General features: G+C 32.1%; 2 protein-coding genes and 1 long non-coding RNA gene across 3 annotated transcripts in view; 1 reads left to right on the top strand and 2 right to left on the bottom strand.

The window, feature by feature from the left end:
• LOC116846861 (four and a half LIM domains protein 2) overlaps positions 1-16377 on the top strand; it is a 642247-nt gene that overhangs the window by 80659 nt on the left and 545211 nt on the right. The window lies entirely within an intron of this gene.
• Positions 3797-5502, bottom strand: LOC116846879. The gene has a single exon (XM_032821264.1). The coding sequence runs from the start codon at positions 5182-5184 to the stop codon at positions 3874-3876; it is 1311 nt and encodes a 436-aa protein (XP_032677155.1). The 5' UTR covers positions 5185-5502; the 3' UTR covers positions 3797-3873.
• The window catches only part of LOC116846904, a 54036-nt gene continuing 44773 nt past the window's right edge, over positions 7115-16377 (bottom strand). The window contains exons 3-4 of the long non-coding RNA XR_004378614.1: positions 7545-7781; positions 7115-7376 (exon numbers count right to left, since the gene is read on the bottom strand). This is a non-coding gene — a long non-coding RNA (uncharacterized LOC116846904). The remainder of the gene's footprint in view (positions 7377-7544; positions 7782-16377) is intronic.

The following is a 16377-nucleotide window of genomic DNA, read 5'->3' on the forward strand; positions in this document are numbered from 1 at the left end:
ATATATATATATATATATATATATATATATATATATATATATATACGTGTGTGTGTACGCGCGCGCGTGTGTGCGTGCGTGCGTCCGCGTATGGGTGTGTGTGTGTGTACTGATTAACGTATTTATTTTTTATAACGTAAGATGATGAGACGAATCATGTTCTGCACCAGTCCTCAAAAGATGAAAAAATCAGCGTGTATCACTTGTTAGCTTGTAACATTCGAAAGAAGATCTTCACGTAAGAAAATGAGAACTTGCAAAATGTTATACTATGATTATCACCGAATAGATTAAGAAACACTTTTACTTCAAACGCAATTAAGGAAATGAAAACTGACACGCAATTTTTAATGCGATACATAAAAAAATTCATCCTTTATTAAAAAAATCTATAATACATTTATCATAAGGGAAAACATATAGTCTAATAATTTACATTTAAAATTTATATTGTTTACAACTCATTGTCATCTTGGTATTATATTTGTGTACTGGAAGGCGACCATTTCAGAGAAACTAAGTTGCTAAAGACAGCTACATACTTATTACGGTAGATAATAATAGAATCGTTTTCTAAATCTCTACATGGCAAAGTCGAGCTGAATTCATTTTCACCATCAGATATTAAATTTAACATTCTTAAATTACCTAAAACTTTTTCTATATTATCTATGTTTTGATCAGATTTAAGTTTCGATGCAGCGGTTATAAGAAGTGGACAGTTTTGATTCCGTAATTCTATAAGCGATGCAAACCACAATTCCTCATTACTAAAATCTATTTCAAATCCTACTATCACATTTGGCCGTGTATAATTATCACTGTTTACATAAGTGTGGTACGACGTACAATAAGATTCGAAAATAAACCTTTCCTGCATGTTATCGCATTTAAAACATATTTCGATACTATTAGATTCGTTGTTTAATTCCGACCCTATTAATATAAGTTTTAATTGCCTTGTTTCATGTAAAAGATGCAGGAGGAGTTCCCATGCGGGGACATATTCTTTGTCAACTGAGTTTGCCGCTATTATATGTATAACACAGGTAGAACCTTTTTCACCGAAAATATGTAATAGATTTGAAATTTTCATTTTATAATACAATGTTAACGGTCCTGACGCGCAATCAGAACAGTAATAGTCTTCCGCATCCCAAATATTTACATCCTTTTCTGTTCTCATATATTGTAGAATAAATGAATTCATGTTATCAACGGGTCTATCCTTATCGGGAAACCTAACAAATTTGTTTTTAAATGTAAAATTAGGCGGAGGTTTCGTAGCTAAATTAAAATATAATAGAAGTTCATCGCAATTCAAAGAATGTTGTTTGTAAAAATCTGTTGCATGTTGAGCGCAAAAGTGGCTGGAACGGCATTTCCAGCAAGTTCCAAGATACTTCTGTTGATGACAAATAAGACACGACTTTGCGAAGAAGATCATTTGCTGTTCATACGGCTCCAGATTACGTGACAAGTCGGCCTTAACCAAATTCATCAATAGTTTTCTTGACGCAATCCATTCCTCCTGGTTGAAACGACATGTAAAGTTAAATAATTCGTAATGGATACGCAGAATACGATTTAAACTTTGACACATATCCATATGCTCCTCTCTGTGCAACCTATTATGATATTTGCAGCAGTAACTGATCATTTTGCACTCGCTACACAATATGTTTTTGAGATTTACTGCTTTACAAATATGACAAACATTAGGATTAAAGAATTCATTACAATGTCTATAATATGTTATTAGATCAAGTTCTGTAGATGTCCTCGCTGTAGGTGTACTCTCTGCGCACATGGTGATGTTTCAGTGTAAATGATGATTAAAGACCGATTATTTGTAATATTAACTTAGAATTAATATGCTGAACTCGATATTTCTTAGGGAGGATTCGTCTCAAATAACAAAATCCTACATGGTTCAGATGTATACTTGGCAACTGCTCAGAGGACACTAACTCTAACCAATACTAAGGACTATATTTATAAGTGTACTGTGCGTCCCGAGAAATGTTGTCAGAATTGTACCTAAGGATATAAGGAATCACGAATATTGGTTACAGAGTAGAATGTCTCGTTTCAGCATACACGCATACAAAAGCAGTGTATTTTTTATTAAAAGTATTAATTATTCATTCATAAAAATAATTGACCTCGTATATTATTTACGATAATGTAAAAAATAATATTGCTATCGTATATAATAGTTTAAAGTAGCTCAGAATGACGTCTATTAATTAATTAATTTCCATGATATATAGTTAAAAAAATTGGTATAAAAAAACATATAAGCTGCTTTAATTTCACTCCGTGATCTACGCGAAGCAAGTTTATTTTCATTACAATGCGAAGGACTTATATCGAAAATTGTTCACATGTTATTTATGTTCTGTGTTGCTCTGAGTTGCTTCAATTCGACTGTTAAAAGCAACGGTTCGTTTTTATTTAGTAATAATAATATTAATTCCGGCATTATTTGTCAACTCTTATACTTTAAAATCCTATAATCATCTTTCTTCGCGTATACAATTCATTGTCCACATAATTATGATACAATCTATGAAACATAATTATGATACAACATATAATAATATTTAAAATGCAATATTTTAATTTTCCATGCAAAATTTTTTTGGAATATACAGTTAAATTTAAGTCCGTTAGACTAGAATAATTTTGAATTGCTATAACTTTGTTAAATGTCAATATTTTTAAACATATTCTCTCTTTCTCAGATGTACAGAAAAACTTCAGTTATAAAATATAAGTGCAATAAAATTAAAAAACAGGAAATTTGCGTAATTTCAAAATAAAAAAAAAATGAATGTAAGTGACCGAATATTTGTCCGGGTTTTATAGATCCAACATTCTATACAAAAAGTTAATGATTTAACTAACGTTTACTATAGGATAAGCTGTATTAGTCAGAGTAAGAATACTAGTCACACGCACACATGCAGCAGTTCTATTTTTCAACAATAATACGAATATAGTATTTCGACATTTAGATTGAAGCTAATAAGAGGCAACAGCAGCTTCTTGCAATTGAAACTATGATGATATTTAAATATTTCTACATGACAAAAGCAGTACCTGACTAATAATAATCAAGGAAACTGTAAATAGAATTGTCAAGTACGAATAACACGCCATGCAGTTGTGTAAATTTGTCAATTAATAACAAAACAGATGAGCTTGTGTAAATACAATTACCTTTTTTATTGTTTCAGTGCACGAGACATCATTCCATAGATATCACACAAATTTATTCCATTGTTGAGTTCAAGTGTTCAAATTAGAAAAATAATGAATATTTCATTCCGCATCCACATTTAAGAAGTATTTACTAACTATTACTATGTAATTTTATATATATATATATATATATATATATATATATATATATATATATATAACAAACTATCACTATATTCATTAAAAATAAAGTGTCACAAATATTTGGATATAGAATTCCTGAATGAATGCTTTTATTATACTTTGTGTCGTTTGAAAGAAAATCTTCAGATAAAAATGGGAATTTACAAAATGTTACACTATGATAATTAATAAATAGATAGTACAAATAATAGTAAGAGAGCTATGAGAAAAGTATGTGGGATTAGGAAACATTTTGCTATAAACGCAATCACGAAAATAAAAACTGACGCGCAATTTTTAATATGTTTCTTTATAAAAATTGTATTCTTTATTAAAAAAATCTGCAATGCCTTTATCAGAACAGTAAATATATTACCTAATATATATATATATATATATATATATATATATATATATATTGTTTATGCCTAATAAATTACATTTAAAATTTATATTGTTTACAATGTTATTATCATATTGATATTACATTTTTATAGCTTCTAAAAAAGCCGGCCAAAACAATGGATATAAATTCAAATAAACAGCTACATACTTATTACGGTAGAAAATAGTATCGTTCCTAAAATCTCTATATGGCATACCCGAGCTGAATTTATTTTCGTCATGATATATTAAATTTAAAAGTGTACCTAGAACTTTTTCTATGTTACTTCTGTTCTGATCGGATTTAAGTTTCGAGTCAGCGGTAACAAGGAACGGACAGTCCTGATCCCGTAATTTGAAAAGCGATGCTGACCACATTTCCTCATTACTAAAATCGTTTTGAAATCCTACTATAACATTTGGCCGTATATAATATGCACTGTTCACATAAGTGTGGTACAACATACGATAAGATGCGAAACTAAGATTTCGATACATGTGTTTACATTTCAGACAAACTTCGATACTATCACTTTTGTTCTTTAGTTCCGGTCCTATCAATACAAGTTTTAAATGCACGTTATGTAAAAGATGTAAGAGAAATTCCCATGCGGAGACATATTCTGTGTCGACTGAGCTTGCCGCTATTATATGTACAACACAGGTAGACGCTTTTTCACCGAAAATATGTAATAGCTTTAAATTCTTCATCATATAATACAGTGTTAACGGTCCTGACACGTAATCAGAATAGTAATAGTCTTCCGCATACGAAGAATGTATATTCCTTTCTACTCGTATATATTGTAGAATAAATGACTTCATGTCAACAACGGGTTTATTCTCATCGGGAAACGTAACAAATTTGTCGTTACGTATATAATTATATGGAAGATCAAGAGCTAAATTAAAACATAATACAAGTTTTGCGCAATTGGAATTATGCTTGTTTAGAAAAGCTTCTGTGTGTTCATCGCAATAGTTGCTGGAATAGCACGTCATACAAGTTTTGAGACCCTCTTGTTGATGACAAATAAGACATGACCTTGCCAACAAGATCATCTGCTTTTCATACGGCTGTAAATCACGTACCAATGTGTATTTAACTAAATGCATTAATTCTTTTCTCGACTGGATCCATTCCTCCTGGTTGAAACGACGAGCAAAGTTGACACATTTGTTTCCTAAAGATATAATACCTTGTAAAACTGCACATATATACTTATGCTGCTCTTGGTGCAACAGTTTATGCTCCTTGCTGCAGTAACGGATCATGTTGCACTGATTGCACGTTATGCTATAATAAGTCATTCGTTTACAAATGTGACAAATATTAGGATTAAAGAATCTATTACAATGCCTGTGCCATATTGTTGTGTTATGTTCTACAGATTTATATAATGCGCACATGTTGATGTTTGAGTGTAATTGATGATTACAGACAAGTTATTTGTAATATTAACTTAGAATTAATATGCTGAGTTCGATATTTCTTAAGGAGGATTCGTCTCAAGTGACAAAATTCTACATGTAGAGTTCAGATATATACTTGGGGACTGCTCAGAGGATACTAATCCTAACTAATATTAAGGACTATATTTATGAGTGTCCTGTACGTCCCGAGAAATGTTGTCAGAATTGTGTCGAAAAATATAAGGAATCATGGGCGAATATTCGTTAGCGAGTAGAATGTCTCGTTTGAGCACACACGCATACATAATTAATGTATTGTTTATTAAAAACATCAATTATTTATTCATAAGAATAATAGATCTTGTATATTATTTACACTAATATCAAAAATAATCTTGCAATCGTATGTAAGAGTTTGAAGTGGCTCAGAATAGCGTCTAATAATCAATTACTTTCTGCGATATATAATTAAAGAAATTGATACGAAAGAACATATAACCTGCTTTATTGTTTATTTTTGTCACGATACGAAGGACTTATATCGAAAATTTCTCGCATGCTATTTATGTCCTGTGTTGCTCAAAGTTGCTTCAATTTGACTGTTAAAAGCAACGGTTAGTTTTCATTTAATAATGATAATATTAATTCGGGCATTGTTTGTCAACTCTCCCGAACTTTATTTAAGATCCTATAATCATCTTTAGTATACAACTCATTGTTCACCTAATTATGGTACAATTTACGATAACTTTATTATGATATAAGATATGATAATATTTGAAATCCAGGGAACACAATTTTACATGTAATATATTTGTTAGTTGTAATTCCCTACTCAATACTGTTATAAGTGTAACTGTTATATGACACACGTGTAACATTATTGAGCTGAAAATTATAATTAACAGGTATGTTGCTGGGCAAATTTCCGATGATATTTTCTTAAAGTAGTATAAACTGCGATGGTATTGCATTCGAAATATATATAATATCTAGTCCCCCCCTCTCTCTCTCTCTCTCTCTCTCTGTCTCTCTCTACCAATACAAGTTTTAAATAAATTTAAAATGTAGAAATATATACTTTATATAATTGTATATGATTTACAATTTTTAAATTCTTCGTGAAAGATGTAAAAGAAATTCTTAAATATTCTCAACGAAAGTTCAGCGATTATTATATGAATAACATAGTATAAAATATACTTGTCCAGAAGATCTAATTAGTTTGCATCCTGCATTCCATAATACAACGTCAGCAATCTTGATGTGCGCATAATCGAAACAGAAACATTCAAAGTTACACTAAATATCATTATTTTTATATATAAGTTTTTTTCATATAGTCAATAATTGCAGTATGCAGCATTACAAATTTAATTTTGATTTCGTCATATAATTTTATAAATGTTTTCTTTTAAATCCTGTGGGGCCTTGACATCTCTTATGTCGAATACTCGTGAAAACGTGTTTTCGCAAAAATGATTATATTCTTTTATTTCCCATTTGTTATGTTACTATATGTTTAATACTACACTGAAAGAAAAAAATAGTTGGAATAACTATAATCTCACTATATTTTATAGTTCGTTTTGGCTTCAAACATATATTTATAGTTCATCTAAACACGAAGATATAGCAGAATAAACACATATTTATCACTATCTTATTATTCTATGTGTATAGTAAAGCACGCTTTGGGAATATAGTTATATGTACCCATATTTTCCAAATATTCCAATTGTATTAACTATATAAAATAGTTAATTTCTCTTACCATTTAATATTTGCTACCTTATTATGTTTTTTATTTCAAATAATTATAATTCTTGATAAAAGTTTTATATGAGTCAGTTATACTATGCTTATATTGTAAATATTACAAACATTATGGTGACATTTATTACAAAAAAAGATATAATAACTATAATCTAACTATAATCTTTTTACTATGCTATTATAGTTCCAAATATCATACATTTTTCTCTCAGTGTAGATTACATTGAAGCGAGGTTGTCAATCTTGAAATATTGGATAGAGTTTCTTGCAAATCCATAAATTTGGAAGACAAAAGTGATGATATCGTTTTTGTATGTATAATGGTATGTATCTCATTATTGGTATTGCATTCGAAATATATATAATATCTGGTCTCTCTCTCTCTCTCTCTCTCTCTCTCTCTCTCTCTCTCTCTACCAATACAAGTTTTAAATAAATTTAAAATGTAGGAATATATACTTTATATAATTGTATATGATTTATAATTTTTAAATTTTTCGTGAAAGATGTAAAAGAAATTCTTAAATATTCTCAACGAAAGTTCAGCGATTATTATATGAATAACATAGTATAAAATATACCTGTCCAGAAGATCTAATTAGTTTGCATCCTGCATTCCATAATACAACGTCAGCAATCTTGATGTGCGCCAAATATCATACATTTTTCTCTCAGTGTAGATTACATTGAAGCGAGGTTGTCAATCTTGAAATATTGGATAGAGTTTCTTGCAAATCCATAAATTTGGAAGACAAAAGTGATGATATCGTTTTTGTATGTATAATGGTATGTATCTCATTATTCTCGCTAAACTCCAACTGAAATTTAGGACCAACGAAACAAATGTAGTACGATAGTCGAAGTGTTAACCGATTCGATCCTGACGTGTACCCTCGCTCTTGCCATTTCGGGCGAAAAGGTCGATCTGCACGCGTAAGGACCCGTTCACCGTGTGGTCACAGCTCTCTTGGCGTGTAAAAAGGCGGGGGCGTTGTGACAGGACCTTGTCGCGGCCCACACACCAGAACGTATCCGGTGACTTCACGAAATGCGATTTTACGAGGGAAGCGCTCGTACCGGATTTATCGTCCGACGGGAAACGTGAAATCGTTCTCATCGCCGGCCTCTCTCCGGGACTGACTTATTTCGCGTTCCTCCTATGCCGCGATAAAGCCGCATCTCAATTTCAAAGAGTATATCATGAATCTGGTATAAAAACTTCCCTGTCAAGGTGCACTCAACGTTAATAATTTTTATTCAGAAAAGTATGGTGTAATGTACGATTGAATATTTCGTTACGCTTCTTCGCCTTCACCTTTTATCTCAATTTCTCAAAGAATAGGCTTGAAATTTATGTAAAAATGTTTCCTCTATTGGAGTGCTTTATACAATTCATTTTAATTCTTATCTAGGAGATTATTGTAAAATTTATTATGGACTATTTCTTCTTTACCGCAGTACAAATATGTATCTATTTTGTTATTTATCTATTTTTGGTCTCCAAAATTCTATTTAAAATTTAATACGTGAATGATTTTTTAGTAGTGCTCAATATTAATAATTTTTTAAATAATAATTGCCTTAATAATAACAATTTGATTGCATTTATTATTTTATTAATAATAGCAATTATATTAGCAATAGGGAAGGGAGAGGAAATTATATTAATATCAATAAAGAAATTATAATCGGAGAAAGGTTGGTTTCACGTGGTGGATGAGTATACGGAGAGCATTTATAATAAAAATTATTATAAAATTTTGTAAATAAGGAATAAATTTCTGAATGACACTAATTACTAAAAAATATCTTAAAGACGTCCGCAAAGCGTCCTACTTCTTTTAGAAGTCTTGCCATGTTTTTAGCGAAACTTACTGTTTCTTACTAAGATATACTTTATTATCTATTTTCCTCTGCATTACTAAAAATAGTACAAATAAAAAGAATTTGTAAAAAAGAAACTGTGATATTATTTCCATGTACAAGTGACGTTTTTATATAAGATTTCCTAAAGGAAAGTCTCCGTGCAAAACGCTTATCCTCAGAACAGTATATCTTTGTGCGTTTTCAATTATTGTTTTTAATTTTATTCAATTACATTATTACATTATTACTTATTAATTACTCAGAACGATGGCTTTTATGCGTGCTAGTTTCTTTCATTAAATATTAATAATTTTTTAGTTACAATCGCAAAATCTAGAACGGAATATTTCGTCATCCTCTTCTATGACGCAACACTGAGCTGCGTCTATATATATATTTTGTTCCAATTTGTAAATTCACATCTGACATTTGATAAAGAAGATTTTCTAATAGAGCGTTTTATATTCTGATCATTTTCATCCGGGTGATTAAAGAAACTAGAGCAGATCCAGTACGATGAAGCGTGTTTGTAATTGGATTATTACAGAAGAAAAAATATATACAGGATGTCCCGTATCACCTTCACAATCTCTCGTGAGGACGTAGAGTGGATTGAGATGAACACAAAAGTCCCACATAGTTTTGCGATATTCTCAATAATAACCGAGAAATTAATTAAAGAAGATTGGTGAATGATCACGCGCGATATGGTAAATGAGCTACAGTGGCGCCGTCTGCCATTATATACTTATACATTAAGTCAAACTGAACAAAAAAGTCCTCTACCATTTTGCAAATAACCACATAAATTTTTAGATATTAATTAAAGAAAATTGTTACATGATCGTGTATCACAATGCACAAATTTTCTTTTATTAATATCTAAAAACCTATGTGATCAAAATGGTAGACTTTTTTTTTCTTTTATTAATATCTAAAAATCTATTTGCAAAATGGTAGAGGACTTTTTTGTTCAGTTTGACTTAATATACAACGGCAGACGGCGCCACTGCAGCCACTGAAGATGATGCGGGACACCCTGTATAATAACGGTCGTTTCTCTCTGGTACAACATAAGTTGCTATAAACATAAAGGAAGATTAACCTAGAGGAATATGTTAACCTTCACACATACATACATAAACATAAAGGAAGATTAATCAGCATAAAGAAAAGTAAATTTGTGAGAATGTAAAAATTGTTGATATAATCATATTATATACTAGTAGTTGATTACTAAGATTGAATAAAAACATCAATATTCTGACAAACATGACGATCTGGTTTCTCCTACACTGTTAAATCATACTCAAATTAGTGTCAAATTATACTCAATTTGAGTTATTTTTAACAATTCCTATAAGTCGCCACTGCTCCTACTAAATATGTCGTTAATTTAACTAATGTAATGGAGTTAAATAATTTAACTTAAGAAATGTATTAAATTTGACTAAAATTTAGTTTATTTTTTTATTGTGTGTACGTTAATGTAACCTTTGTTTTAGTAAAAAATGACAATATTGTTTTAAATGGGTTGATTAGAGGAGGTTGTTTTTTTAAACACATGTTTTGTGTTAAAATAGTAAATTTTGACACACATGATAGTTAAAAATAACTAAATATTATTTAACTCAAGAAATTGGTTTAAACTTGACCCTCCAATATTTAACAGTGTAGTGCAAAATTCGAGACGCATTATTAAGGTTCCGATTACGTAGTAACTAATTATTAGTGTTTCTTATATCGACGATCGTATCGGGTACATAATAATCGATCTCTCGTGCGCATAAAGTGGTTCCTCTCTCGCTCTCTTTCTATCGCGGTAGAACCGCCAGCTTTACTTTTACCGCGTCTCCACGTCACGGAACGAAATAACTTAGCCAACTATGAAGTTCTTATCTATGTGACATGCGTTTTATTCCATGGTCTGAACAGGTAACCGCAATATGCTCGGATTCGATCCATTTTCACGCGCACTCTTCGCGCAGCACGCTGCGTGCGAGCAAGTGTGCGCATGCGCGACAATTTTTTCATTAACTTTCTAGATCTCCGCTGTTATCTCGCGACTTTCTACGTGCCGATATAATCGTTCTCGCGACAGACACGAAACTCGTTTCGTTATTCGCTTTTATCTGAGATGTATCAATATTAATGGCAATGTCGCTGTAGGATTTTGTCATTTGAAGAGATATCGAATTCAGCATATTAATTCTTAATTAATATTACATAAACTTATCAGCAATCAATTTTATTCGAACATCAGCATGTGCGCATCGTATAAGTTTGTGAAACATTATAAATACTATAGTCGTTATAATAAGTTTTTTAACCTTAATATTTGTCACGTTCGCAAATTGAGTAACTAACTACTGCATAACGTGTGATCAGTACTACATGATCCGTTACTGCAACACGGAGCACAAACTGTTGTACCAAAACTAGCATGCGTTTATCTGCACAGATATAAAAGATTTCCTATGTATAAATATGGAATAGTTCACTCGTCGTTTCAACCTGGTGAAATGGATCCAATTGAGAAAAGAAGTTATGTATTTAATTAAGTTGACATTGCCATGTAATCTAGAGCTGTATGAATAGAATTTTTTAAATATTTCCTATGCCATGAAATTCTTTAAAAGTCCGATGAAATCTATCCCTAACAGCACAGATGTCCAGGGGACATCCAGAGTACATCCTGAGGAAGTCTTGAGGACTTTTCTTCGTCCTCAGAACGTCTTTAGGACGTCTTCAGGAGATTTTGTGTTGTCTGGGATGTGTTTGATATTCCAGTTCTGTTTAGCAAAGTATTTTCCCAGAAAAGCTTATCCCACAAAGTAAAATAATTTTATAGGAGATCTACTCTCCCCCTATTATCGTTGTGATCTCCCTCCACACTATGTCCTCTTCAATCCATCACCAAAACATCTTTTTCTATAAAAGAAGACACCTCGCAGGAAAAGCGGCAGTTTCAGGTCGCCCTGCTCTTTAAAAAAATGAACTGAAACGTTCAGGAAATGTTGGAATCAAACACAAAAAAACACGGTTCGAATCCAGAAACTAAATAAAATATATGAATTTTTTTATAAAAAAATGTTGTACCTTATTGAAAATTATGTTAATATATATGAAAAGTTCTTTATTATCCTATCTCTTATAACTTCTTAAAAAAAAGAAACAGAAAAAATCAATCTATTTTCCAATAAACTACACTGAGAAAAATCTTTCTGTTATCAGAGCAAAAGGACGTTTGCTGTTTGATGATCGTTACGGAAATAAATCGAATAGTTACTGTTATAAGTCATTTTTCATCATTTTTCCTTTTAACAAACATACTTCAATAGCACAAATTTCCCAGGGATATCTTAAAAACATCTAGAGGACGTCCCTATGTTTTAAGGACGTTCATACTAGGATATCTATGGAATATCGTGTGCTATCTGAGATATATTGCTTGAAATACAAATCATATTTATTGAATATACAAAATTTATTGTAAGTATAGCTTATAATATTAGTAACATTAACAAATATAGCGGCAAACGTCGTAAAGAGAAGCGGTTTGTACGAAGACAAATAAAACTCTTGCGTCGCAATAGTCCGTGCAAGCTCGCATTACTGTCAAGTAGTGAGATAACTGCTGTTAGGTAGTGCATGTATACGTGAAATATTGCGGCACAGAAGATGAGTGGTTTCGAAGAAATGGATCCGGTATTTATGTAATAATAATGCGTTGCTATTTCTTTGCCCAGACTCTTGCAGAAAGAAACATTTCCTTTAACATTAGATTCAGTTTCCGGATTTAAGTCGTGTTCATTCTTTTTTGTTTGATTCCGACGTTTCGTGAACGTTTCAGTTCGCTTCATCAGGAAGGAACGAATCAGACACTTTGAAGAAGAACTCACGCGGCTCAAATCCGGAAACCAAATCTAATGTTCATAAGCATTGCGAAAACCTCAAATATCAAAATATTTCCTTGTTAACCTTTAAAATTTTTCTATGTAAGTAACATACATATGGCGCAAAATTTTGAGATTTGTGCAGAGCCACAAAAGCCTTCCCGGTAGGAAACGCACATGATCAAATATAAAAAATGTTTATTTTCTCAAAAATATTTAGGGTTTTGTGGTATCGCTAATTCCAATTCTGAGCAAAGATTTATGAAATTTCTAGTCCTAAGCGCAATATTCATAATATAAATAAATATAAACGTATAGATTCATGCAGAGTCTTTTTTGTTTGGTTTTTAATGTTTAATTTTATATTTTTTTACTTTTTTGCTTGTTTCATAATTTTTTGGTTTTTTATATTTAAATTTTTTTTTTATATTTTTCAACATTTATATTTTTTATACATTTTATGATTTTTTTATGTTGACTTTTTTCCGTAATTATGATAAAATTTCTTTCAAATGATAATTTTCAAAGTAGAGTGTTATGCATAATGGAGCATTACAATTAGTGCATATGTTTCGGCGACATAAGTGCGAACAAGTACGAAGCACACTGAGAGAAAAGACTGGTAACTATAACAAACTGCATTTAGTTACAGAAATTCATTGAATCCTTAGTAACTAATACTAAATATGATAATAATTACCAAATATATATAATAGATCGGGAGTATGACGTAAGTAGCCGGTTGCATTCACAGTAACGTCAATTAAATAATTTAGTAATAGTTACTTAATATTAAATATTTAATATAAAATATATTACAGTTATGAACAGATATTTGATAATTGTTATGAAATCGTTATATCCCATATAATAAAGAATTCAGTAGATACGAGTTCTATTTTGTTACCAGTATAAGTATGTTTTGTTGCAGCACAACGAAAAATTCATTTATTTGTAGCTATTACATCGTTTCAATATCTATTATTACAGATAGTTGGTTAAACCTATCAAAAATTTTGTAACTATTACAAAATCGCTTATTTTGCTCAACTATTCAATAAGTTTTATTTACCAAATATATTCTGGAAGCAAATAAATTTTACTTCTGTCAAATAAATAATTTATTTTACAGAACTAAATTAATCAATAAGTATTGCCATAGCTTTGGCCCGCTATATTTACGTCTACCATTTAGTAATAGTAAACAAATTTTGATAATATTTACTAAATTCTTCTCTCAGTGCAGGCACCGGAGAGACACGCATTGTGTAGGTTACATACACACATATAATAATGTTTAATACATTTAGTATTTAAAATGCCACTAAAAATAATAATATTTTAACCCAAATTAACCCAAGAGCCATAAAAGTGACTTTCCCGGCAGTCTAAAGATTAATACAACTGATTTGCTGAACGTCACTTCTAATCTCTTCATTTCTAACATTTGCATTGCTAGCAAATCAAATTTATGATTTATTGGATTAGTGCGCAGTAGCATCTGTATCCACTACAGAAGTGTTGCTACAGCAGCAAATTGAAAGCAACAAATCATTCGTTTCCATGACGGGATTGTCCTACATTACCAACCATTTGTTGCGGACACTGGTATTTCGTTAAATTAACCAAACCATTTCTCTCAGTGCAGAAAACCTCCTTAACGATGCATTGTGATGTTGACGTAAGGTGAATCGAACCGCCACTCTCTACCTGACCCTCTGAACATACACGCTGGGAGTTTGTCAGTTCAATTTGTTAACACCCTGTATACTCGTGAGACGCGAGATATCGCGATAAATTAATTAATCCTACCCGCGTAGGATTATCGTCCGGAGAGCCGCGATAATTATCGCGACGTGGCTCCTATTGTGTCGGTGTTCTCCCGGCCGTCCCTCTTTCTCTCGGCGCGCGACATCGGCACCGCTATTCAATAGATTCACACGCGGAAGACCGCGTCGCAAGTGTCTCGATTGATCAAGATATCATCGCGTCGCCATCGTCGTTGTCGTCGCGCGTTCAACGTTCGCGAGACGCGGCATGCCTGATGCACGAAGCGCGGGCCGGTTGTCTGGCTTTGCGGCGTGACGCAAGAGTGAAAGCACTTCGCTTATGGGACACGCGTGATTAATAACGCGCGCGTTTGTTCGTCCGTTCTTTCGTTCGTTCCTTCGTTCGTCCGTTCGCGGGCAAGGTACGAAGTAAAGATCGGAGAGCGCGAGAAGAGAGGAGAGCGCGATCGAGAATCGCCGAGATGCTCTTTCTCTCTTTCCCCTTTCCTCCCTCCCTTTCTCTCTCTCTCTTTCTTTTTCTCTCTGCCTGCCGTGCGATTATAAATTATTCCGCGATAGCTAATCATCGATGCGCGCGTGCGCGCTCGCGAGCAACGATGCAGTTAATTTAGCAATTATCCACGCCGCAACGGAGAGCGGCGATATTTCATTCGTTCAATGCCGCCGCAGTCGCAGCCGCGTGACTTTCATTGTCTTCCGCGTGACGGGAAAAATCATCGCGTGTCGTTTCACGCGTGAAGAGATCGGCGAGTCGCACACGACCGCAGGTCGACCAACGATCGTCGGACTACGAAAACGTCGAGTCTGTCGTTTCCGTGATTACCGGGCGACGTAATCGCGCGGAACATCGCGATTTACAGCGCTACTTTTTTTGAATTACATAATTAATAGCAACTTGTCACGGTTACTTTTACTCATTTTGAGGAAATACCTCGTTCTTATCGTTGTTCAAGGAGTAACAACTTCAGCGAGTATAAAAGTGCACTGAGAGAAGAATTTAGTAAATATTATCAAAATTTGGTTACTATTACTAAATGGTAGACGTAAATATAGCGGACCAAAGCTATGGTAATACTTATTGATTAATTTAGTTCTGTAAAATAAATTATTTATTTGACAGAAGTAAAATTTATTTGCTTCCAGAATATATTTGGTAGATAAAACTTATTGAATAGTTGAGCAAAATAAGCGATTTTGTAGTAGTTTGGTAGGTTCAACCAACCATCTGTAATAATAGATATTGAAACGATGTAATAGCTACAAATGAATGAATTTTTCGTTGTGCTGCAATAAAACATACTTATACTGGTAACAAAATAGAACTCGTACCTACTGAATCTTTTATTACATGGGATATAAGAATTTCATAACAATTATCAAATATCTGTTCATAACTATAATATATTTCATATTAAATATTTAATATTAAGTAACTATTACTAAATTATTTAATTGATGTTACTGTGAACGCAATTACGTCATACTCCCTATTAAATATTTGGTAATTATTATCATATTTAGTATTAGTTACTAAGGATTCAATGAATTTCTGTAACTAAATACAGTTTGTTATAGTTACCAGTCTTTTCTCTCAGTGTGCACGGAAAAAAAGGTTTGATTGAATTAACCAAATATCTGGTCGAATATGAACGATCCAGAAATTTCGATTGAAGTAACCCGAATTCTGTTTAAACCAACCAAAAATCTTGTTAACTTAAACAGAATTCGGGTTATTTCAATCGAAATTTCTAGATCGTTCATATTTTCGACCAGATATTTGGTTAATTCAACCAAACCTTTTTTTCCGTGTTGTACACAGAGAGAACGATTTATTGATTCAAATAAATATTTCTTTGGAATAG

The sequence above is a fragment of the Odontomachus brunneus genome, unplaced genomic scaffold (genome assembly GCF_010583005.1).
Source record: "Odontomachus brunneus isolate Ranch 3 - 2012 unplaced genomic scaffold, Obru_v1 Obru_scaffold_071, whole genome shotgun sequence".
NCBI classification, from domain to species: domain Eukaryota; kingdom Metazoa; phylum Arthropoda; class Insecta; order Hymenoptera; family Formicidae; genus Odontomachus; species Odontomachus brunneus.